At 42.3% G+C, this 23939-nt stretch overlaps 1 protein-coding gene across 1 annotated transcript in view; it reads right to left on the bottom strand.

Moving 5' to 3' along the window:
- Tex10 (testis expressed 10) overlaps positions 1-10875 on the bottom strand; it is a 37738-nt gene extending 26863 nt beyond the window's left edge. The window contains exons 1-5 of the mRNA XM_005078719.4: positions 10704-10875; positions 7614-7802; positions 5462-6174; positions 4840-5080; positions 832-944 (exon numbers count right to left, since the gene is read on the bottom strand). Of these exons, the coding sequence (XP_005078776.1) occupies positions 832-944; positions 4840-5080; positions 5462-6174; positions 7614-7793 (1247 nt within the window). The 5' untranslated portion in view covers positions 7794-7802; positions 10704-10875. The remainder of the gene's footprint in view (positions 1-831; positions 945-4839; positions 5081-5461; positions 6175-7613; positions 7803-10703) is intronic.
- Positions 10876-23939: the final 13064 nt, after the last annotated feature.

The following is a 23939-nucleotide window of genomic DNA, read 5'->3' as shown; positions in this document are numbered from 1 at the left end:
TTCCTTTGTGAGGCAGGATCTTTCACTGAACCTAAAAACTCATGGAATCAGCTCCAAGTAGACCATGATGTACTTGCTTAGGATTACAGTCAAAGCATTAAGAAAGCAAAGAATGTACCCTAAAATACTTTTTCTCACTACAATACCTCATTTACAGTAACAGGCAAGTACTTAATGAATCCATAAAAAACTCATACAACCAATAGCCTCATCAATTCTAAGCAAAGTCCTTGAATCCTGATCACAGAGCCTCAGTGTTTCTCCCCCCCTCTCTGCCTTGGATAGCTAAGAATGTTCCCACAGATCCTAAGTTCCCTTCCAAGGGTTTGCTTATTTGGGGCAATTACAATTTCACTATTCCATCTCATACTAGTTTGTCAAGTTTTATTACATAACCTATTTTCACATCTGCTCTCATTTGAAGTCTACTTTAAGTATTTTCTAGTCTCAATTATTTTTAAACTCCATCCTCTATTACCCTTTCTGATTTTCTTCAGAATAATACCAGTTTCAGTTTACTGACATACATATGAGAACAAATAGATGAATTCTAAGAAGCTATCAGCCTCAGCATTTTTTACTCAATTCCTACTTGTGTAATCTGACTTACATATGGCAAAATCTAAACAGATTAATAAAAACAAAGCAGATTGCTAGTCCTAAGGCTTAAAGTGATTTGTTCAAGATAAGCCTTCCTTTGCTAGTTTTCATTTTCATAAAGACTTAGATACAAATGCCTCACACATATAAAGTTGCAGATTATGTCTGTCTTCTAATAGTTTTAGGACATAAAGCATTTTAAGCCCACACAGTAGAAAACAATTGCAGTACCTTTTATTTGTCTCTTTCTTTCGTTGCTTGGTTATTTCTTTTAGGGCATATGGAAAATGGCTCATAAAATGATGTTTGAAATCGGTAAGGTAATTCTTTCGAAGCCATGATTCCTATTGAAATAAAGGTTAGGATTAGAAATTACACAAGACAAAAATGTAAAGTAACTGAAACTTAGGCAGAAATTTGACAAACTATCAATGTCCCATCACGAGACTACTTTTACCCATGCGGTAAATGTAAAATAGGAGCATCTAATGTTTATTCACAAGTAAATGAGCTTTAAGAAAAATTCCTAACTTTAACCATTAACTTAATATTTCTTAAACATGTCTTCTACTTTATGTTCTCTATAAGACCATTCCCCAGAAACTGTTTCTACTTGTTCCTTCATTAAGTTACATTTTCAAATACCTTATCTTCAGAGTACTTCCTGAACTCTGCTCATTACATTCTATTCACTGTCCTTATTCCTAGTACTGACATTCCATACTGTTCACCATCAATGCCATCAGAAGGTATGCACCATTAACAAGCACCTAATCAATAATGCTTACATCTTTGTCTCCCAAGTTCAGAACAGCAGTCATACTCAAGACTTCTGCAATAATAGAATTACTACTTATGTGTGCTATCTAATTCAGTAGTGATCTCTCACATGGAGCTCTCAAGTACTTAATTATGGCTAGTGTTGTCCACAAGCACAAAAAAAAAAAAAAAAGTGGGCAATATAACTGGGGAATTTTTCTTTGTTTACGGTTTCTCAAGACAGAGTTTCTCTGTAGCTTTGGAGCCTGTCCTAGGATTTACGTGATGTATAATATGCGCGTGCTTATGTAGGGGCCAGAGGTCAATCTCAAATGTCGTTCCTCTGGAGCTATTTTTGTTTTTGGAAACAGGGTCTCTCATTGGACTGGAGCTCACCAGAAAGACTAGGGTGGCTGGCTGGCAACCCCAGGAATCCACCTGTGTCTACTACCCCATTAATGGGAGTCTAAGTTCATATGTCACAATATCCAGCGTTTACACGGGTGCCAACATAAAACTCAGATCAAGCACTTTATCCATTGAGTTCTTTCTCCAGCACTGAATTATTTTTAGGACCAATTTTTACTACATAACCCAGGCTGGTCCTAGAACTTGAAATCTTCCTGCCTTTACCTCTTAAGTGCTGGGTAAGATGGCTATTTTGTTTTGTTTTTTTCGAGACAAGGTTTCTCTGTATTGTCTTGGAGGTTGTCCTGGAACTCGCTCTGTAGACCAGGCTGGCCTCGAACCCACAGAGATCAACCTGCCTGTCTTCCGAGTACTGAGATTAAAGGTATGAGCCACCAATACCCAGCTAAGATGGCTATTTTTTAAATCAACTTAACACAAGCTGTAGTCATCTAAGAGGAAACCTGAATTTTAAAAAAGCCTCCATAAGGTTAGGCTATAGGCAAGCTTGCAGGACATTTATTTAATTAGTGATTGATATGGGAGTGTCCAGCCCATTGTGGATGGTGCCACCCCTAAGCCGGTGGTCCTGGGTTCTATAATAAAACAGGCTTAGCTAGCCACGGGGAAAGCAGGAAGCAGCACTCCTCCAGGGCTTCACATCAGCTCCAGCCTCCAGCTCTCTGCCCTGCTTGTTTTCCTATCCTGAATTCCTCCAATGAACAGCTGGAACTGTAAACAAAATAACCCGTTTTCTCCCCAAGTTGCTTTTGGTGATGGTGTATCACGACAATAAGTGTCCTCAGGCATTGGGACTACAAGCATATCCCATGATATCTGGCTTAAATTTAAGTTGTAATGAACTTAATCAGGCGAGAACATATATGGAAAAAAAAATGGCTGTTTGGTTGCAAATTCTAATTTTCATGAAATAACAATGATAAAACAGAAAATAGAAGCAAAGCAAGCATTAAGATATAAATCTAGTTCGAGGCTGGGCTGGACCGACAGCCTCCAAAACAATACAGAGAAACCCTGTCTCGTAAAACCAAAAAAAAAAAAGATATAAATCTAAGATGCGAAATATTTAAAGTCTTAAAAACTTAAGAATCCTATATAAATGAAATACCCTGTAATAAGTTATAAAGCATAATATTTTAAATATCTATTAAATCTCAAGAGTAGAAATTAGCACAATTAGTGAATTTGCAGATCATATATTTTAACTCCTATTCTAAATACAAATTTTACAAGAGCATTTAAAGAAACACTAGTCCAGGGCTGGAGAGATGGCTCAGAGGTTAAGAGCACTGACTGCTCTTCCAGGGGTCTTGAGATCAATTCCCAGCAACCACATGGTGGCTCACAACCATCTACAATTCAATCCAGTGTCCTCTTCTGGCATAGAGGCAGAACACTGTATATGTAATAAATAAATCTTTTAAAAAAAATTTTAAAGATTTAAAAAAAGAAATACTAGTCCATATTAAGTATCATAATTTCTATTTTTCTCAGTCTTTCAGATAATAATCCTGACTTAGTGAGTTTCATCCTAATAAACCCATTTTAAGTAGAAAATATCTTAAATTGAAATGCATTTTAATAGACCTAAGTAAATAAATATTAAAATTTTCCCTAGCCTACCTTATATATATTCAGTATACTTGTATTATTAGCCTATGGTTGAACAATAGTATCTGATACAAAGGCTGTCTTATAATGAAGAAGTTAATACCTCATAGCATGTATTCAACAGCATAAGTGGAAAACAGATCATTGTGCAGCTAAGTTTTAATACCATCCTAAATCGAAAAATTTTCAAGTCATATCACTTTAAATCAAGAATTGCTATAGATCCATTAAAACTACAAATACAGATTTTTCTACATTCTATACATTACTGTTAGGCTATTCCACAAATTGTCCTAAGAACCAACCAAGCTTTGCTTTCCCGGTGTAACACACTATACTCTTACCTATTAGTTTGTTGCTAACATGTACAATGATTAGCTCATAGGGCAAGCTCAAAAGTAAAATCAATAAGATGCTATCCTAGTTGTAAAAGCAGTTTAAAAATATCCATGCAGATAGTGGTGACAGACTAGCAATAATAGAATAATTGAATAAGCCCGTTAAGCCTATCTTTGCACCAATTCATAATGCTTTTCAAAATTATTACTCTTCAACCAGTTTTTACCTTATACAGCATAATGTCTCATCCTAATCTTCAACTCAAAATAAAGACTAAAGTGCAAACAAAAAAGACACACCTTCTTAGTGTTGTGCGTACATACACAACTTTAAGATTCACATGAATCTAGCCAAAAGTCTCTGCAAGAGGTCTTCTGTAGAACAGACGCCTCACACTTTAAGGCAGTGATTGCTAGTGAGGTAACTCTGCAAACTTGATCTCAGCTTTGTCCGCACTACAAACATATACCATACTCCATTACCATCATCATGACTTCAGTACAATCTTCTACTGCCGCATTTGGTAACACAACAAAAGGAACCACTTAATAAGCAAGTTTTCAATCCCATAAGAAACATTCAAAATGTTCTTAATTAATTTGCCATAAGTGACAATAGTTTCATTTTTTTTTTTCCTCAGAGACAGGGTCTCCCCATGTAGTCCCAGCTGGCCTGGACCTCACCATGTAGACCAGGTAGACCTTGAACTCAAAAGACCTGCCTACCCTGCCTCCAAGTGCTGAAATTAAAGGCATACACCACAATATCTGGCTATGAACAACACATTTTAATATTACTGTGAAATCATTTCTAATAAAACAAGTGAGAAAATGTTATATATTTCACTGAAACAATTAATTACATCTAGCTAATAACCTCACCAAAAAACCTTCATATTATACACTTCACTGAGAAATATTAAAATCCAGTTAATAACCTCACAGAAGCTTCAACTTGCACTTTTATGCAAAAAAGGAAAACAAGTTTACTGTGGGTAGTCTTTAAACAACCCATATTCAATCTATAGTAAGAGCTTATTTTTAATCTCAACTACAATAAAGACATTACCAATAAAATAATAAAGAACCCATTAGTTCTCACCAATGTGTGGGTTTCGTCCTGCTGCTTTGAAAGTTTCCACAGCAGGGAAATAACATTGAGAACTTGCTGCATAACCTGTAGAGGCTCTCGCTCTACACCATTTCCAACAGAAGCAGCTAGTTGTGGAGGCAAAGCTTCAATCCAGCACTCGATTAACAATGGGATTATTATCTCAATGAATCCTTTCAGATTTTCAGGGGATGACAGGTCTTCATCCACAGCACCCTGTGCTCCCAAGTACCTAATAGGGAAAGGTAAGAATGAAAAAAGCTAATGACTTCATAATGTGTTGCTCATTGCTCAATTTAAATACAAAATACAGTAAAATGAAGTACCATGAACTGTCAATTACATTGATCAAAACTGGTAAGAAAAACAAAATAATGAAACAGAAAAGCCAACAGCAAGCTTTAAGTTTTACTTCTAATTAGGCTTTGGCTACAAATGAAAACATACTTTTAAATGACTCCTGCCATTGGGAGTCTTCTAATCAACTCATCATGAATAACTACATGAAAATTATGAAAAACAAGTATTATGTCTTCCCACCATTAGCCATTAATGGTCAGTAGTTAAATTTCAATATAGGAAAACTGAGTGTGGACATAACTGAAATCCTTACCGTAGCCTGAACTGTGAACTGACATTTGGCTGTGAACCCCCATTTTCATAAACCTGGATCTGTTGCTGGTCGCTGGCATGATCCTTCCAGTTGATAAAAATGGAGTTGCTAGTGGCATGGGGAGTTTCTTTTTGTTCCTGAAGTCCTTCACTTTCTCTCAACCTACTGGATCCATCTGCCAAGGCCTGAAGGAATTTACTGAGTCTCGCTAAGACTTTCAGCCTCCATTGCTGAGAAGTGACTCTCCGATTAGGATTTACAGAAAGTATCCAGGACTGGGATCTGTCTCTATTTATCAGTCCTTTGGACAGCTGCTGATGAGAAATGAGTTCTACAAAATTCTTAAGCAATATACTGCTACGGCCAGTAATGAGAGCTGGGTAATGTTCCAGCAGAACGTCCAAAACTTTTAAAGAGTCCTCCTGAATTCCTTCAGTAATGTGAGTCATGGCACTAGAGAGATGGGCACTTACCAAAGGAAAAAATGGAGAAATTTGTTCAGTTCGTATTTTGGGGGCCAGGAATTGAAGAAGTTGAACTGCTGCTAACCGTACATTAGCATCTCTATCTGTAAACACAGCAGTCACTTCACTTAATATGTTTGAAAGGTGTGCATCAATTATAAATGGGTATTGAGACAAAAGGTCTTTAAGTCCAAGAAGAGCACTTTGTTTAACACCAGCATTATAGTGATGCATCTGTGACAGCAAATCCTATAAACAGAAATGCAGATTTTAGGTGTGAATATTACTATGTATAACTTTGATGTAAACATTTTAACTAAAATTGCATGTTAGCTTAAGTATCAATATGTATTTTTCTTTCCTTCTTTTTTTAGTTTTTCCAGACAGTGTTTCTTTATGTAGCCTTGGCTGTCCTGAAACTCTGTAGACCAGGCTGGCCTTAAACTCAAAGATCTGCCTGCCTTTGCCTCCCAAGTGCTGGGATCAAAGGCATGCACCACCCAGCTCAATATGTATGTGTTTTTCGATTGTTTGTTGGCTTTACTAAGATCAGAAACATTTAACATTTATTGCAGGCCTACAAGGTTCCAAACTTAACAGAATCTTCCTGCATGCTTTTCACAGGGTGTGTTTTCTTCAGAGAATATTATTTGGTAATTTTCTTCGCCTAAGATATACCTCCTCATAATACATATAAAGATAATTCTAAAAAATCTTATAAAATCTGAAATACAGCACCATTCTGTATTTCTGGTACTGAGCACTTTACAAAGGGGATACTTACTCTTTACTACAAAGTAGGCAATGAGCTATGTGTTACAGTTCAAAAACAACTACCCACAAGATCTATTTTTTTTTAAAGATTTGCTCATTTGTTATGCGTATAGTGTTCTCTGCCTGCAGGCCAGAAGAGGGCACCAGATCTCATTCTAGGTGGTTGTGAGCCACCATGTGGTTATGGGAACAGAACTCAGGACCTCTGGAAGAGCAGCCTGTGCACTTAACAGCTGAATCTCTCCAGCCTTGCCCCAACAAGATCTTATCTTAATCAACTGTAAGAATAGGAAAACCAACAGGCAGTGGTGGTGCATGCAGCACTCTGGAGGCAGAGGCAGGTGGATCTCCATGAGTTCGAGGCCAACCTGGTCTACAGAGCGAGTTCCAGGACAGCCTCCAAAGGCACAGAGAAACCCTGTCTCGAAAAACCAAAAAAAAAAAAAAAAAAAAAAAAAAAGCTGGGCGGTGGTGGCGCACGCCTTTAATCCCAGCACTTGGGAGGCAGAGACAGGCAGATCTCCGTGAGTTCGAGGCCAGCCTGGTCTACAAAGTGAGTTCCAGGACAGCCTCCAAAGCCACAGAGAAAGCCTGTCTCGAAACCAAACAAACAAGAAAACCATCCATCAAGAACTTAACAATGATTTAAATGTAAGAACTATTTCCAGGTGACATATATCGTCCAAAAAAGTTTACTATGGGGCAATCACTACAGATTTAGTTTAGCAAAACTTTCTGAGTAGGAAAAACAATTCCAAGATCAGATATTGGTAACCCAAACATCATCTAACAACAAGCCACCATATGGCCCTAAGGCAAATCATTTACTTTGAGTAAACCTTTTTACAAAACAGTAACATTATACATGACATGATAGAAAAATGTCCCTATTAGCAAAAAGGTTTACAGTTTACCTTTATGTTAAGTTTTCTATTGTTGGTTGGAAGTGTTTTGTCCTCTTTAAGTTGTTCAGGCAAATGTATCGCCTTTGTCTTAAAGTTTGTAGCCGTAGCATTTTCTAACTTAGGCTTCTTTTTACCAACTTTTAGTTTTACTTTCTGAAAATCATCTTGGCGTTTCCTTTTTTTGGTCATTCTTGAGTGCTGTCAGAAAAGAATGGAAACAATGGGTTAAGCAAGGATAAGTGGTAAAAGAATAAAAACATTTCCCAGTATTTATTTTACTCTAACATCTCAAACATCACCATGAATCATGGCCATGAACTAAGATGCCATAACAATAAAATGTACAACAGGCAAAACCACTGAAACATGCAAGAATCAGTCTGGTAAAGAAATGTTGAAAATGAGTCTTGCTGAAGAACTTTTGCAAGGCTGTCTGAGCCATATAAAACTGTCAAAAACCTGAAATGGCTGCTCTGTTGGAATGCACCAAAGAAGCAGCTCACGGCACCCAGGTTCTAACCATGTTTAAAAAAGGAAGTTTCATGGATCAAAGGCTGGCTACAATAAACAAACAAGGAGCAAGGAGAGCCAGGTACAGGCAAGGACACAAGTGAAGGCACAAGCGTTATGGACATCAGGCAAAACTCGAGCTAGTCATGAACAAAAAGCAGTATCCACCCTCTGCTGCACCCGGGAACAGTATAAAAGAAATGCAATGTAAGAGGAATAAGGAACAGACTGGCTGGCCACTGTATAATAAACAACTCAGGCATAACCAGATAGCCTTGCACAGTCTCCTCCTCCACTACGGTCTTTCAACTTCCACGCCAGTCTTGCTAACCAACGCTTTGATCTGCATGCTTCCCACCCTCCCCAAGTAACTACCTTCTAAAAATCCTTATTTCTACCCTACACGACTCAACAGTTTCTCACCGGTAAACGATTGTCTCTAGAGTCTCCTCTTTGACCCCCTGACCAAGGTCACCAGACAGCTTTCTAAATGCAGATATGACAAGGATAAGGAGCTTTCAATTCTTTATAAATGGTTCACTTCTTAACATGGCTCCAACAACCCTCTCTGCCTATATCTTCCCCATAAGTGAACTTCAAATAAAAGATAATAACGACTTCCATCTAGAACCAGTTCAGCTCTTCTTGAAGCTTCTTTCACATGCTTCAAAAAAACAAACTGTCTTCCCCTGCACACCCAGTTGAGCATCTCAGGAGTAAATTAAACTACTTCTGGTCTAACATAATCACCTCATAAAAGAATGAATGAATAAATGAATGAATGTTTACAGTGCTAGAAAAAAATGAATGAATTCAACAATGACATCATATCCAAATTCACTGATGTGTGCTTTTACCACCTTAAGACCCATTACGTAGAGGTTGCCTACCCAGGGGGTTAAGAGCATTTCACAGGGCACAGTGCATGTGTCTCTGTCACACATTAGATTGAGGCGGGAAGATTGCCTGAACAGGACTTGAGAAGCCCGGGCCAACAGAAAAGCGCCACCTCAATTTTTTTCTTAAAGCTATTCCTACAATCAGGAGGATTCTTATCCAAGCTGACACTTCCTACTGCACCTCAGTTTGTAAGGCCACACACAGCCCTTATCAAATGCATTCAATAAGCAAACGCCTTGTCTATCCCACACTCAAAGCTGTAACCACAACAGCTAAGATACACATGCTTCAAGCACAACATGCATGAGTCGCCTGTGTTAGTATCCGGATAAACACAAACCACACATTCAAGCCCCACAAACCGAGAAGGCCCCAGTATTCATCTGGCCACTTTTAATACAAAACTGGCTTTTATCTGTTAAGCAAGCACACGCTGTAAGCTTTTCTTACAATCCTATCAGTAGAGCCTCCAGAGATAACAAGTAAACGGTACACAACTCAGAGAAAACGCGCCCCTGTGTTATCAGCATCTTCTGGGCACTCTTTCCCACTCGATGGGTCTCTAGCAGTCTAGATCGCACCTCATTCTGAATACGGGGGTCAAGTCACGCCACGCTATCCATCGCTTTAAATTCCCGTTCGTGTCATCTGCTAAGAAAACCATGAGGGCTAATGGCTCTTCACTGACTTCTAAGTGTCAAACATTTACAGAACCACACAGACAAGTTCCAGCAGCAGCAGCTATCCAGCGTTTTCATTTAAAGATTCTATTAACAGGAAATCAAATAGCTCTACTAGACTAGAACACTTGCAAGCACTGAGTACAAGGAAGCAACTCCAGCCTCGGGTCATGAGCTCCGCAGTAAAGCTCCAAACGCTTGAGAACTCGAGCACTCGAGCGCGAGCGCGCGCGCACACACACGCACACGCACACACACACACACACACACACACACACACACTCCTCCTGCTGCAGGTCAGCCTTGGAGTTAACCTGGGCGGATGGTGTCTGTCTGTCTCTGTCTCTGTCTCTCTCTCTCTCTCTCTCTCTCACACACACACACACACACACACACACACACACACACACACACACACACACACTCCCCTCCTCCTACTGCAGGTCAGTCTTGGAGTTAACCTGGGCGGATGATGACTGCAATTTAAGCAAACCCAAGGTAGTTTGCCCTGAGGCCCCCTCACTAACCTTTCCCTATTTCCAGCTCCTCCCGCGATCCCCGGGGGACGAGGGGGTGGGGATCAAGCACACAGCAGTTGGTCTACGGGCTTTTTTCCCTCTCCAACCCCTAGCATCTCAAGAACTCCTTCACATTCGAGGGCCCAGAAATCCAGGGTTCCAGCCCGGTGGAGAGGAGCGCAGCGATCAGATCCGCCCACTCCAGCTTCCGAGCCTGCACACCAGAAATGAAAACCCCGTTTCTGCTTTTTTTTTTCAAAGGAAACCATGGTTCCCGCACCTCTTCAACGTCGTGTGGAGCCTCTCGCCCGAGCCCCACACGCCGGCCTAACACTTGCCGGGCCCCGAAGCGGCCCGCGGCCACTCGAAGCGCTTCGGGAGCCCCCTGGCCGAGCCGAGGACAGCAGGGACCCCGGCCGCCCGCCCCGCCGCCTGGGCCGCGCATGTCCGCGCCCCGGGAGGGCCGGGCGGGACCCGCGGACGCCACTCACCCGAAAGCCCGGAGCGAGCCGGGCCGCGAAGACAAGGCGGAGAGAGAGCGAGCGCCAAGCCCCACGGGGCCACGCCGTGTGCCGCCGGCCGCAGGCTCGCCGCTGGCTCCCAGAGCGTGTTTTCAAATCGCCTCGTCCTCACGCGGCCGCGTCGCCTTCCGCCGCCCGGAAGTGGGCCCCCGCCCTCGCCGCGCTCACGTGACCGCGGGCGGCCGCCGCGCGCAGCCGGAGGGCGGGGCCGGGCTAGCACGCCACGCCCCCACGCCTCCCCCTTCCCCCCAAGAGGTGCGGCGCAGGAAGCGGACACAGGGAGCCCAGCAGGTCCTGTCGGGTCTTCCTGCTTCTCCAGGTAACCCGAGGATGTCGGCGGGTTACCGCTGGCCGAGAGGAGGCCACCGCAAGGGCCACAGTTGCTCACACATGGAGTCACATCCAGAGAAAAGTATAAGTGAACTTAATTGAGGAAGGAAAGAGTTCCGGACAGCGAAGATAGCATTTTGGGAAGGGTGACCTGGGCTAAAGCACAGTGGATAAGTGATTAGAAGGTTTCAAACAGAGTAGCGGCGTCCAGAAAACCTTAGCACGGTTTTTTTTTCACTGATCAAGCATTTTCAGTAACGATTTACTCAAAGTAAGTGGACTTAGGGAATTCGAGACATTAAAATGCTTACAAAGATGAAGAATGAACCTTTGAAAACAATGCCCTCCAAAGACCGACTTAGTCGTGTGTAAGAAAAAGCATACGGATACGGAGTGTCAGCCTCGATTCAAATTGATCCTTATAGCTCCCTGTACGTAAGACCTAGTGAAGCCTTGTACCTTGTATTGAGCCTCATATACTAGATAGAGATAAAGCAGTAACATCTGAATTTAGGAAACCCAGCACTGGAATTAAGACCATGCCTATTCGGTGATAATGGATAAAGAATAAATCCCAAAGGGCTGAAGGGGCTCAGAGGTTAAGAGCATTGACTGCCCTTCCAGAGGACTTAAGTTCAGTTCCCAGCACACACGGCAACTCACACCTGTCTGTAACTCCAGTTCCAGGGCGTCTAATACCTTCACACAGACATGCGGGCAGGCAAAACACCAATGAACATAAAATAAGAATAAATTATATATTTAAAAATAAAAAAGAATAAATCCCAAAAGCCTACCACCACCATGATCTGCCATGGGAGTTACTAACATTATATGGTACATAAAACTATAAAACCAGAAAAAAAAAAAAAGAGAAAGGCTTGTTCCCATCTAGACATGTCCCCTAAACGCCAGAATGCTACCTGCCTATTCAGAACTTCCTTCAGCTTTGCCGTGTATATCTATCTCAAGGTAAGCATAGTCCAAAAGCCAACTCCTGTCATCCCTCCTGAAGTCTCTTCCGACAGCCTCTTCACCTTAAATAGCAATCCTATCCTCCAGTTACCCAAGCCAAAGCCTTTATGGTTTGGTGCTGGCTCCTAGCGCCTGTCACATCTGGCTTCTAATCCATGAGGAGAGCCTGTTGACTCTCTTCCATTATTTTTCACCATCTCCCTGGCTATCTTCAAGGCCCACCACCTCCTGATCACAGCAGAAACACACTTCTCTACCCTCTTTGTCTTACCACAATCTAGCATTTGCAGAGCAGCTCTGAGATTATTTTGAATTATAAGGCAAATCAGGTCACTCTCACACTTAAAACTCTCGGTGGCTTCCCTTGTTAACAGAAGTAAAATCTAGAGTCCTGGTGGCCTCAAATCCTACCGTGTTTGGACAGTCCTTAGCCTCTGGGCATTGGTTTGGCTGTTTTCCCTCTGTTCCTGACGCTCATTTGTTTGCTTTCCTTAAACACATGAAACACATACTCACTTCCGTTTTGAGTTAGACCTTTCTTTGATTGTTTCTGTCTGCCTGAAACACAAGTCCCAGTAAATCCACAGGACAAACTCCTCTCACTTGAATTTGCTCCACCATCTTCTCTGGGTATGCCTATCCTGATCCCCTGAGTTAAAATCACGACACACTTTGTCCTAGATCTAGAAATTTCCCTCCTCTGCTCAACACCTTTCTTGTTTAGGGCATACCACCTTCTAAGGTACTATGTGATTTACTTACCATTTATTGCCTGTCCTTCACTCACCGCTAAAATGTAAGGTCCATGTGTTGCCTGTGTTTTGTTCCCTCTGTATCCCAAGAACCTAAACCGGTGTTGGTTAGATAGTTAGCCTTCAATAAATATCCATGGGGCGCCTGCTACAGTAACGTTCAGTAATAGTTCTTACTGTTCTCCATGTTGTTGTAGGATGGAAGTTATAGACTCGGTGAAAATCAAGCCTGACGGCTATCTGTGTAGCTGATACAAGAACTAATGGCATAGGAAAAGCAAACGGCCCCTTTCCCACGACAGCTAACATTTACCCTGAAAGAATGCAAATCTTCCCGCTTCCAAACAAAACCAAATCCCCAAAAATGTTTATAAGAAATATAGTCTTTCAATACTGGCAGTATCCCTTGGATTTGACGTTGGTCCCCGGCTAGCAGCACAGGATTGACGGTAACTCCATTGATGGATTAATTTGTCTTCCGTTGGTAAATTCAGACTGGATGGACAATAAGAGGTAGAACCGCTTGGGGGCTGTGGAGGAGGGAGCTCCTGGCCCTGAGAGTATGCATTTGAAGGGTGTACCTTGTCCTCCTCTCTCTGCTTTCTGGCCACCCCTCTTCTCCACTCACCATGGAGTGCAACCTATGAACCATGAACCAGAATGAATTATTTCTCCTGGAGGCTGTTTATGTTAGGATAAAGCAGTGTGGGTTGGGACCTCAGGTAGCCATCCCGGGGCCTGCGCTGGAATCGCAGCCCGGGCCAGAGATGGATGGCAGGCAGATGGGGAAACAGAGACCTGTAGATGTGACTCATATTGAAACTTTTATTGAGGCAGGAAGTAAGAAAATAAGCTAAAGAGACACAGAGCCAGACTGAGGACAGAAGAAAGAGGTGTAAGAAAGGTCCCGTCTGCCCTCCAGAAAAACAGGGGGAAAGAGAGCACAAGTGGGCGGGGGTCTTTCTTTTAAAAGGGTCCTTTGCACCTGCCTGCGGACTGACTAGTAGTCATGGAACCCTGGGCTGACCAGGGTACCGCCTGAGTGCATTCTGACAGGTGACAGGGGCAGGCCAGCATAATGCCTGAATCCTTACAGTTTATCTCAGGTATTTTCGTCACAGTGATGAAAAGTGACTAACACAATTGCCAAACAGGTACATTCACCTTGATTTTTTAAACTGTGTGTGCCAAACAAAATAGTTATGAACAGGTTGTTAGTTTGTTGCCTCTAGTTTAAAACATGAAAACTATGAATATAAAGACTGGCTTCCCAACACTTAAGTGAGGGATTCTGCAATTACAAAGAATGTCTACTTGGAGATCTTTGAAACATAACAAACACTAATTAACAAGATTCTTGACCTAGGCCAGAAAAACACTGATTGTAGTGAACAGGCATTCTAGAATGTATAGAGGACTCCATTCCCCAAACTCTCTAATTGACCACATAAGTTTTATTTCCTGTGACTGTGATAAAAAGAATTGGTTAAGATAATAGAAATATATTGGCTCTTAGTTGTGGAGATCAGAGACACATGAAATCCAGACCCCAGCAACATTGATTACTCCGGGGACAGTGAGGGAGAATTTGTTCTGTGCTACCCCCTCTCCTGGTAGCTGTGGATATTCTTTGCAGATTCTGTTCTCTATATTTGTGCGTATCATCTAGCTTCTGGGCATGCCCGTGCATGTGTTCAAGCTTCCTGTCTTCATAAACTGATGCAAACTGTGGGTCTTTGAATGACACATTCTGGGGATCTCGGTCAGGTCCTTTTCTCCACCAGTTGAAGAATTAAAAGGCAGGAAAAATCCGAAGCACAAAATGTACCAGCAGAAAAGTCCCAAGCACCACATACAGAAAGAACAGTTGAAGAAAAAAGTGTGTCAGGAATGAAAAAGACCCTCTGCAAAGCAGAAAACAGATCTCTTCTGGAGCACTGGTAGCTTCAAAGTCTCTCCAGGATTCAGTGTTGGTCAATTTGAAGACAGCTAGGATGGCTGATTGACTCAGACCTGCTGTGGGATGTGTCCTGAGCAGTCCTTAAGCTTGCTGAGCCAGTCTGTCAAGACAAGAACGGAGCAAGTCTGTCAGGACACGAATGGAGCAAGTCTGTCAGGACATGAACGCCTACGAGGCCTTTGTTCTAAGCAGCCAGGCTTTGTTCTCAAGTCAAGACAGTGAGGAAGAAGCTGGCCATCTTGGAAATTTGAGAGAGACCTTTATTACCTAGCCATGGTCCCTCTGCCTATCTGTGTGCCTGCCAGGGAGTCTGCCCAACTCCTAGTCTCTAATAAGAACAGCACCAATCACACAGGATTCATCATGCCCTAATGATCTCACCTTGATCATCCCTTCTGAAGACCTCCTTTTCACATCAACTCCCCCTGAGGACCACGGGGCGTTAGAAAGTAAAGTTATCCCTCCAGGGGGACACAATTCAATCTGTACAGCCATCAAGACCTATATCCCCGCTTCTCTGCAATATCTGAACAGCTTTTTCCCCTTTTTGTCTGTGCTCAAAAGCATCATAAAATCCTACTTTAATTACTTTTTGTAGAGTTGAAATTGCTGACCATTAAGCTAGCATCCCTCCATTTCAAAGACACTGTCTGTGCTGCACAGGGAGACCTCCACTGAAGGAAAATGCAAACAGAAACAAACAAACAGAAAATGTTAAATAGATATTGAAATATCAAAAATGGAAGGACACCGAATTACCACAAATAAACAACAACAGGAGGTAGCTACTTCCCACAGGGTAACGAAGGGACAGAGTAGGGAATGATGGAATGTGTTTGGAGACGGGGCCCACTGACATCAGACTTCCCGGGACACGGGCATGTGGGGTCCCAGCTGGCTACTGTGGCTGAGGTGGTTTAGAGATTCACTCCCGAAGAGACAGGAGACCTGCAAAGAGCAATCCCGGGCAGTTTTAGAACTGAGTAGCCACCTCGTAGCTGCTCACTGCCCGTGTTCACGTGATGATGGTGACAGGCAGGGAACAAGCAAACAAAGGCAAAGAAGAAATGACTGGATTATGGAGTCCAGACACAGATCTCAAAGCAGAGCATGGGCAGGTAGCTTTGAAGCTGAGGGCCTCAAGCAGCTGTTCAACGACACAAAAAGTTAAAGAATGGCGTAAAAGGACAGGTGCACTGGGAAGAATTACACAACCCCAGGTAATGTGAGAGGTCAGAGAGATTTTTTTAAAGACAGGAAGCCTAGGACATATTAAAGAAAAAACAGATAGCTTCCCAACATCAGAAAGAATTAGATAGGGTGGGTGTGTAGCTTAGTGGTAGAGCACTCTCCTGGAATGTGTGAAGCCCTGGATGTGATCTCTGGCCCAGAGAAAAATTAAATGTAATGTTTCATTTTAAAAGAGACAAAAGGTATGAATAGCAATTCACAGCAAATTACTGGAATTATCAATAAGCAGTGATATCAGAGAAACAGTGGTCAGACTGTCATAGCTCACTGGGTTATGTGATCTACACCATTTAACTCCAATATTTCTCTGATCATTTTTTTGTCCAGATGGCCTGCCTATTGGTGAGGGTAGCCTATTGGAGGCACCCGCTAGTTAATGTGTTGGGGTTAACGTGTTTTTTAATCTAGTAGTTATTTGCTTTACGAAATTGGTTCACCTGTTTTTGGAATGTATGTGTCTAGAATTGTAATGTCCTGAAGATCAATTGTTCCTTTAGTCTGTACGAAGTATCTTTCTTCTGACTAGTTCTCTACAGAACTTGCTAGGTGGTCACACATTTCTCTCAGCCTGTTTTTTATTATGGAAAGTCTGTCTTTCTCCCCCAATTATAGCTGAAAATATGCCAGTGGGCAGCCCCCAAAAAAAGTTTTTAAAAATACAACTCTGGCCGGGCGTTGGTGGCGCACGCCTTTAATCCCAGCACTCGGGAGGCAGAGGCAGGTGGATCTCTGTAAGTTCGAGACCAGCCTAGACTACCAAGCGAGTTCCAGGACAGCCTCCAAAGCCACAGAGAAACCCTGTCTCGAAAAACCAAAAAAAAAAAAAAAAAAAAAAAAAATACAACTCTGCCTGGAGAAGATGGTGCACTCCTTTAATTCCAGTACTTGGGAGGCAGAGGCAGGTGGATCTTTGTGAGGTTCCAGGCCACCCTGATCTAGAAAGTAAGTTCCAGGACAGCCAGAGCTGTTAATACATAGAAACTCTGTGTGTTGGGGTTGGGGGCAAAAACCCAGGACAACAACAACGAAAATACAAGGTTCCTGGGACTGGAGAGATAGAGATGGCTCAGCGGTTCAATTCCCATCACCCACTCAACTCACAACTGTCTTTAACTCCAGTTCCAGGAAATCCAACACTCTCTTCTGGCCTCCAGTAGGCAAAGGCTCGCATGTGGTTCACAAACATACATGCAGGTGAAACACGTGTACACATGAAATAAATAAATAAGATTATAATACTCTGTTATATGAATCTCAAGATTCCTAAAAACCAGTCTTTAGAGAGCAAGGGGGTGAGAAAAGGTGACATGAAGGAAAGGTATGAGAAATGACCCCTTCTCTGACCACGGTGCGGGTTACACAGGGCCGAATATTTTCCAGGATTCATAAGCCCATCTTCATCTTCCTAGGGTTTCTGTGACTCTATGGCTTTGTGATACATCAGCTGTTTCACCACTTTCATTAAAATAGTTGCTTTGTTTATACATATTATTGACTTTGCACCAGAAATTACATATACATTTATACACAGTTCCAAACTTCCCGTGATGATTATGTGGTTTGGGTGTCATCACCAATGTATGGTTTATTGCTAGGAGCAGCTAAGTCACTCAGCCATGCAACACAGCTAACCGATGACGTCACTGGGGTTTGAAGTCCTGTCACAAAACTGTTAAGTCTCTCTTATTTCAGATGCCACGTATGACTCGGTCTCATAACTAGAAGAAAAGAACTTCACTGGCTAGAGTTATCATTTACTTGAACTTTAAACAATTTCGACATAATTTCAGACTCATGACCTATAGAACTGTGAGGTAAAAAAAATAGTTATTATCCCAAGCCTCTGCGTCTGCAGGAACTTGTCATACCAGCAGCAATAAAACAACAGATACTTTTGTTTTCTTCCAAATCGGGTACCAGCCACTGCCAAAGAGCTTCCCATGAGGGATCCTGTAGTAACCCCAAACGTGCAATGCCGTAGTAGATGCTGAATATACATCTCAAAAAATGTAATCAGGAGGAGGAGATATGAGCATTGTGAATTCAAGGCTAGCCTAGTCTACATAGAAAGTTGTAACCTAGCCTACATAATGAAACTCTTTTAAAAAAAAGAAAGGAAAAGAAAAGTGTGAAAGAAGAAAGAAGGGAAAAAATTATTATTTTCTGAAGGATCTTTGAACAGCTAGTCAGGAAGTCATCCAAGCAACTCCACGTAAAAAGCCATGTTGTGATAGCATGAGTGGACATCTCATGGACCACCACAGATTGACAATGAACTTGATCATCCCTCCACCAAGCAAAAAAAAGTGTTCAGAAAGTATTTCTGGGAAATGTTTTCCTTGCAGCTTAAAGCAGGAGCAGAGTGGGAATAAACATAAAAATAGATAATGTCAACAAATTAGCTCAAATTAAATGCTCCGTTTCCTCTCCACTCTGCATATTCATGGCTCATTTGGTAAAACCCTCTACATGTCGGGTAAAATAGAAGCCATCTAATATAAACTTTTAAAAACTATCTGGAAAAGCCACACTGGTGGGAAAGGGGGAATGGGGATCCGGGGTAGCACTTTGTCTGGAGGAAGCAGTCACGGGCTATTTCAGATGTGATCAGGTCATCCCTACTGGTGAAAGTTTGTAAAAATATTCATAAACGAAAAGGATAGCTTTGGAGACACAAGCAAGATCACTTAGATAGAGGCCAGAGTCAGCTACAGTGGCACAGGCCTGTAATCCCAGGAAACTGAGGCAGGAAAATAACACGGTTAGAGCCAGCTTAGCAGTTTGGAAAGACTCTGCCACATATCTGTCTGAAAAACGGTCTGGGAATATTAGCAGAATGCTGGCCTACATGTGCAAGGCCATGGGTTTGATTCACAGTGTAGAAAAACAGTGGACTGAGAATGTTTTCAGTGTTTGACAGTGGTAACCGGCTTCCTCATTATCAAGTGGATTCTTAAGAACTGTACCTAGCCGGGCGTTGGTTGGTGGCGAACGCCTTTAATCCCAGCACTTGGGAGGCAGAGGCAGGCAAATCTCTGTGAGTTCGAGGCCAGCCTGGTCTATAGAGCGAGTTCCAGGACAGCCTCCAAAGCTACAGAGAAACCCTGTCTCGAAAAACCAAAAACCAAAAAACAAACAAACAAACAAAAAAAAAAAACTGTACCTAAACTAACTTGTAACAAGTCTTTCTCTGACCCATCAGCCAGTTCCCAAATAAAGACACAAAGTCTTCTGTAAATGGTGTTCTTATCAGTTTTGAAAGCTCAGTCTTAGCTTGGGCTTGTTTCTAACTCGCTCTTACAACTTAACCCATTTCTGTAAATCTACGTGCTGCCGTGTAGCTTATGGTTTTTCCTCTCCTCCTGCATTTCCTGCTTCCTCTCCTCTGTCCTCTCTCCCCTGCCTAGATTCATCTCCTCTTTATTCCACAGCACTTACTTCCAACAGGCTGGTGTCTGAGCCCTTGAACAGGCGGCATCTATGAGGAGTCTTTTTAATGCTAAAGCCCTGAAGGTTTACCCTTAACCTCCAAGGTTACTCCCGCTGTCACTAATAGAAATGGAACAGCAAGGTCTCATTGTTAGAGAGCAATTCTGGCTCAAGCACAGCTCTTCACAGAAAGTCAAAGAATGAATGAACCATGAACCTGGTGTCTGTCTGTCCGTGAGGTCCAGCCCACACTTTGACAATTGCAGGGGTTCACCGGGAGTGCCTTGACCCACATCTTAGGGCAGTTCAGATAGTTCACATATTTTTTACATTATGTGCATCTCTAGTCATATTTTTAATAAAGCTTTAGTTTTTATTTGTATTTCTTTGAATTAGTTATATCTATAGAGGCATATGGTTGATAGATTTCAAGATGTCAGTGGTGACCTTGTGGGGTAATTGCAGAAGATGCTCATTGAAAATTAATACTTTATTGAGAGATAAGTTTATAAATCAAAACACACAATATAAATCAATATTATACCTCATAATTATAAGTGGATTTGAATTAGAATGAGACCTATTAAAAATAAATTGTTGGGATTGGGGATGTAGTTCAGCGGAAGGGTGTTTGCCTCAAATGCACAAGGCCCTGGGTTTAATCCCTAACACTGCTAATAAGAAGAGAGGGAGGGAAGGAGGGAGGGAACTATTTATAATATTTAAAATTTTTCAATATTAAAGCATTATCTTTGTGCTCCAAACTTCTTTTTTCCTATTGTAACTGGGTTTTTTCTCATGGCTGTAATGTGGTTTTACAATGAGGATATGTATTTAAATGATAGAACCAGATACACAATCAGCCCCATCAAGATTTACACAGGTGTATCTAATGCAATATGACACCTAAATAGAAAAATTCATGGCCAAGGTCAAGTTTTGATGGCTGAATTTGCATGGCCAGATACTTAATCTTTAAAGGAACCCTGATACTTTACACTATGGTATGAGGATGTTAGGGTTTGAATCTGAAGGGTCCTCTAAAAGTTTCCAATTTTGAGAAACTTTAGAATGCTTGGGAAGTGTAGTCTTGCTCTGTGGGTCTCCTCCCCCCCATAAGAGGAGCAGGAGAGCTTGAGGGTGGTGCAGCAAGGAGGAGGATGCCTACAGTCTGCAGGAGGACCCTCAGCAGAGCCTGTCTGTGCCATCTGATTCCTTGCCTTGGACTTCCAGCTGCCAGGACACAAGGCCCTGTTGTTTACATGCCACAGAGGTACCTGCTGGAACCCAAACTGGTCAAGACACACAAAAAGTATATGTGAACATTCATGTGCATTCTTAGGAATCTGCAGAAAAGTGTATCAATTTCTAACAAAAGGAGTTAGAGGTGTTTATGTGTCCTTGTAGAATTAAAGATAATTTTCTTTTCTGCACTAGTATGTAGATATATGTTCCAGCTTGATTAAATTAACATAGATTATTGAAATGTAAAATGAGAAGATGCTCTCCATCACTAACACTTGTAAAACTACAACACTGCCTCATAACCATTAAGATGGCTATCATGAGCTGGGCGGTGGTGGCACACACCTTTAATCCCAGCATGCTCAGGAGGCAGAGGCAGGCAGACGTCTGTGAGTTCAAGGGCAGCCTGGTCTGTTAAGCAAGTTCCAGGACAGCCAGGGAGGGCAGTTACACAGAGAAGCCTTGTCTTGGGGGAAAAAAAATGGCTGCCACGAAAACAAAACTTGAAAATAGTGAAGGATGACAATGGAGAAATGTGAGCCTTTGTAAACCGTTGGCATATAAAATGATTCAGTCTCTACAGAAAACAGTATGAGGTTTGGAGAGACGGCTCAGAGGGTAAGAGCACTGGCTGCTCTTCCAGAGGTCCTGAGTTTAATTCCCAGCAACCACATGGTGGCTCACAATCATCTATAGTGGGTTCTGGTGTCCTCTTCTGGCATAAAGCTATACATGCAGATAGAGCATATAGGTTAAAAAAAAGCCTTTAAAAATGTAAAAGAACTATAAAAATGAAAAAAAAGTATGATAATTCCTCAAAAAATTAAAAATTGAATTAACACATGAGCCAATAATTTCCCAAATAATTGAGATACCATTACAAAGAATTTGTATGCCTATGTTCATAGCAGTAACATTTACTGTAGTCAGAGGACATAACCAATATAAATGTCTATTGATTGATGGAAGGTTAAAGAAACTATGGTCTGTACAAAAAAATAGAATGTTGTTCAGCCTTTAAAAAAGAATGAAATTAGCTGGGCGTTGGTGGCCCACGCCTTTAATCCCAGCACTCGGGAGGCAGAGGCAGGTGGATCTCTGTGAGTTCGAGGCCAGGCTGGACCAACAGCCTCCAAAACAGAGAAACCCTGTCTCTTAAAACAAAACAAAAAAAAAAAAAAAAAAAAAGAAAGAAAGAAAGTAAAATGGTGTTGCTAGGGAATGGGAAGTTATTGTTTAATAAGCATGGACTTCAATTCAGCCAAACGGAGCATCCTGCAGACAAGACACTGAAAGACCCCAAGCGGGGGACTTTCACGGGAGGGAGACCCGAACCCAAGGAACACCGAGACCACGAGCTTGGATGCAACAGCAAGAGGCTTTATTGATAATACACGGGTACCCGGGGCATCTCAGTCTCGGGAACTGAGAGCCCCGAGCTGGGGACTCAGGGGTTCTTTTATAGCAAAAAGCGCAGTACAGAAGCGAGAAGCCTAGTTACGGGACCCTGATTGGGTAATTTAAATGAGGCTGGGGCTCAGAACGAGGGCAATTAAGGTTTCTCTCAGAACTCAATTCTCGGCCTTGGCCCTATCTGAAGAACAAAAGGTTTCTGTGCCTGCCCAATCTTTCTGGGCTGGCTATGCAGACCATAGACACCTGTGCCCCTATCTGGACAGAGATAGTAGTGACTATTCAGCTGCGAAGACCTTGAGCTGAGCTCCCTCCTGATAAAAAAATGGCTGAGCTGTGGGGGAAAGGAGTTTTCCATAGGCCTCAGCCACCTGTGCTGGGCCGGGGTCTTTCAACACATCACTCTTAATAGCTTTCACTACTGAACCACACACTTAAGAAGAACTAAGATGCTTTTAAATGTTTTATGTGGATTTAGGTTGCAAGCCCTTCTAAATTGCTACTCTTTCAACTTTGTTAATTCTGTTTTGCAGTGATCCGCCATTTTGGTAAGTGAAAGCTTTCCTTGTGAATTACTCAAGGGAAGAAAATTAGAGAGAAAAACAAAAAAAAAACAAATGGAGGCACCAGCTGTAGGTTCCAAAGTTTGCTACTCCAAGGTGTTCATTATTCTGCAGGATCACAGTCAGCAACGCAAACAGTACAGTTCAGAAATAAAACCTTTTCTATGCCTGCTCTCCATTCTTCCGCAACCAACTCTATGAAGCAACAAAACTGCCTCAAAACCAGGGGAGAAAGGGCTTGAATCCTGGAGCTTCACCTGCAGTCTACCTGAGAGTCTCCTTAAATAATTTCCCTTAACCACTAGCTCCCAGCTTCAGTCTTTCCAGGAAATAAACTGGGATCCCTTCTATTGGGTCATCAGAAGGGTAGGAGGGCTAGGTGGTGATCATGTGTCGCACCTGCTGTGCGGCCTGCATCCAAGAATGTAGCGAGGTGGTCGGGATAGATGACACAGAGACTGGTCGGTTGCTTTAAGAAAACTTTATGCTTCCCAAGTCAGCTTAGGAGGAGACCCCAGTCCGCTTAGGAGAGCTCTCAGGAGAAGTCTCTGGTGAAATCTCTGGAGAAGTCTCTCCAAGAAAAAGGAGCTTCCCTTTTTAAGGACTTTTGCCATCCATTTACATACCATTCTTTCCACTTCTCACCCTCCTGGCTGGTGGTTTAATCTCCGGCCCCAGAATAGGGGAGACACCACAGGGGGCAGGAAGAGGCATCTAGCCTTAGGAGGTGTGAAAGGCATGGTATTTCAGTGAGGCAGCCCTTATCTGAGCCTTATCAAGCTTTAAAGCACTGAATTGTTTTCAGTAAACATTACATAGATGCCTGCTCCCAGGCCGAAGGGGAAGTGGGTTTCTGCTCAAGGTCTGGTGTCCCCACAATCATGTACATTCAATGCTTGCCGAAATTTACTTCCTTACACAAATAAAAAATATAGCACGTTTGTGTCAGCGCCGGCTGCTTTTCCAGAGGACCCAGGTTCAATTCTCAGCACCCACATAAGGGAGGGCACACAGTTGTCTGTAACTCCAGTTACAGGGGATCTGATGTCCTGAGGCAGGGCATGCGTGTGGTACACAGGCGTATGCATGCAGAACACTCATACGTGTGTGTGTGTGTGTGTGTGTGTGTGTGTGTGTGTATGTGTGTATGTGTGTGTGTGTGTGATAATACAAGAAATGAACTATAACAAAAAGAAAAAGAGAAGACGGAAATTGGCATTCAGCCAAGAGCTTACTGTGTACCAAGCTTTACAGGAGCATCTAATTTCAGTGACTGTTTCCTATATAA

This window comes from Mesocricetus auratus, unplaced genomic scaffold (assembly GCF_017639785.1).
Source record: "Mesocricetus auratus isolate SY011 unplaced genomic scaffold, BCM_Maur_2.0 Super-Scaffold_6730, whole genome shotgun sequence".
Classification (NCBI taxonomy): domain Eukaryota; kingdom Metazoa; phylum Chordata; class Mammalia; order Rodentia; family Cricetidae; genus Mesocricetus; species Mesocricetus auratus.
Note: the sequence above shows the minus strand (reverse complement) of the source record. Positions and strands in the feature narration are given on the sequence as shown.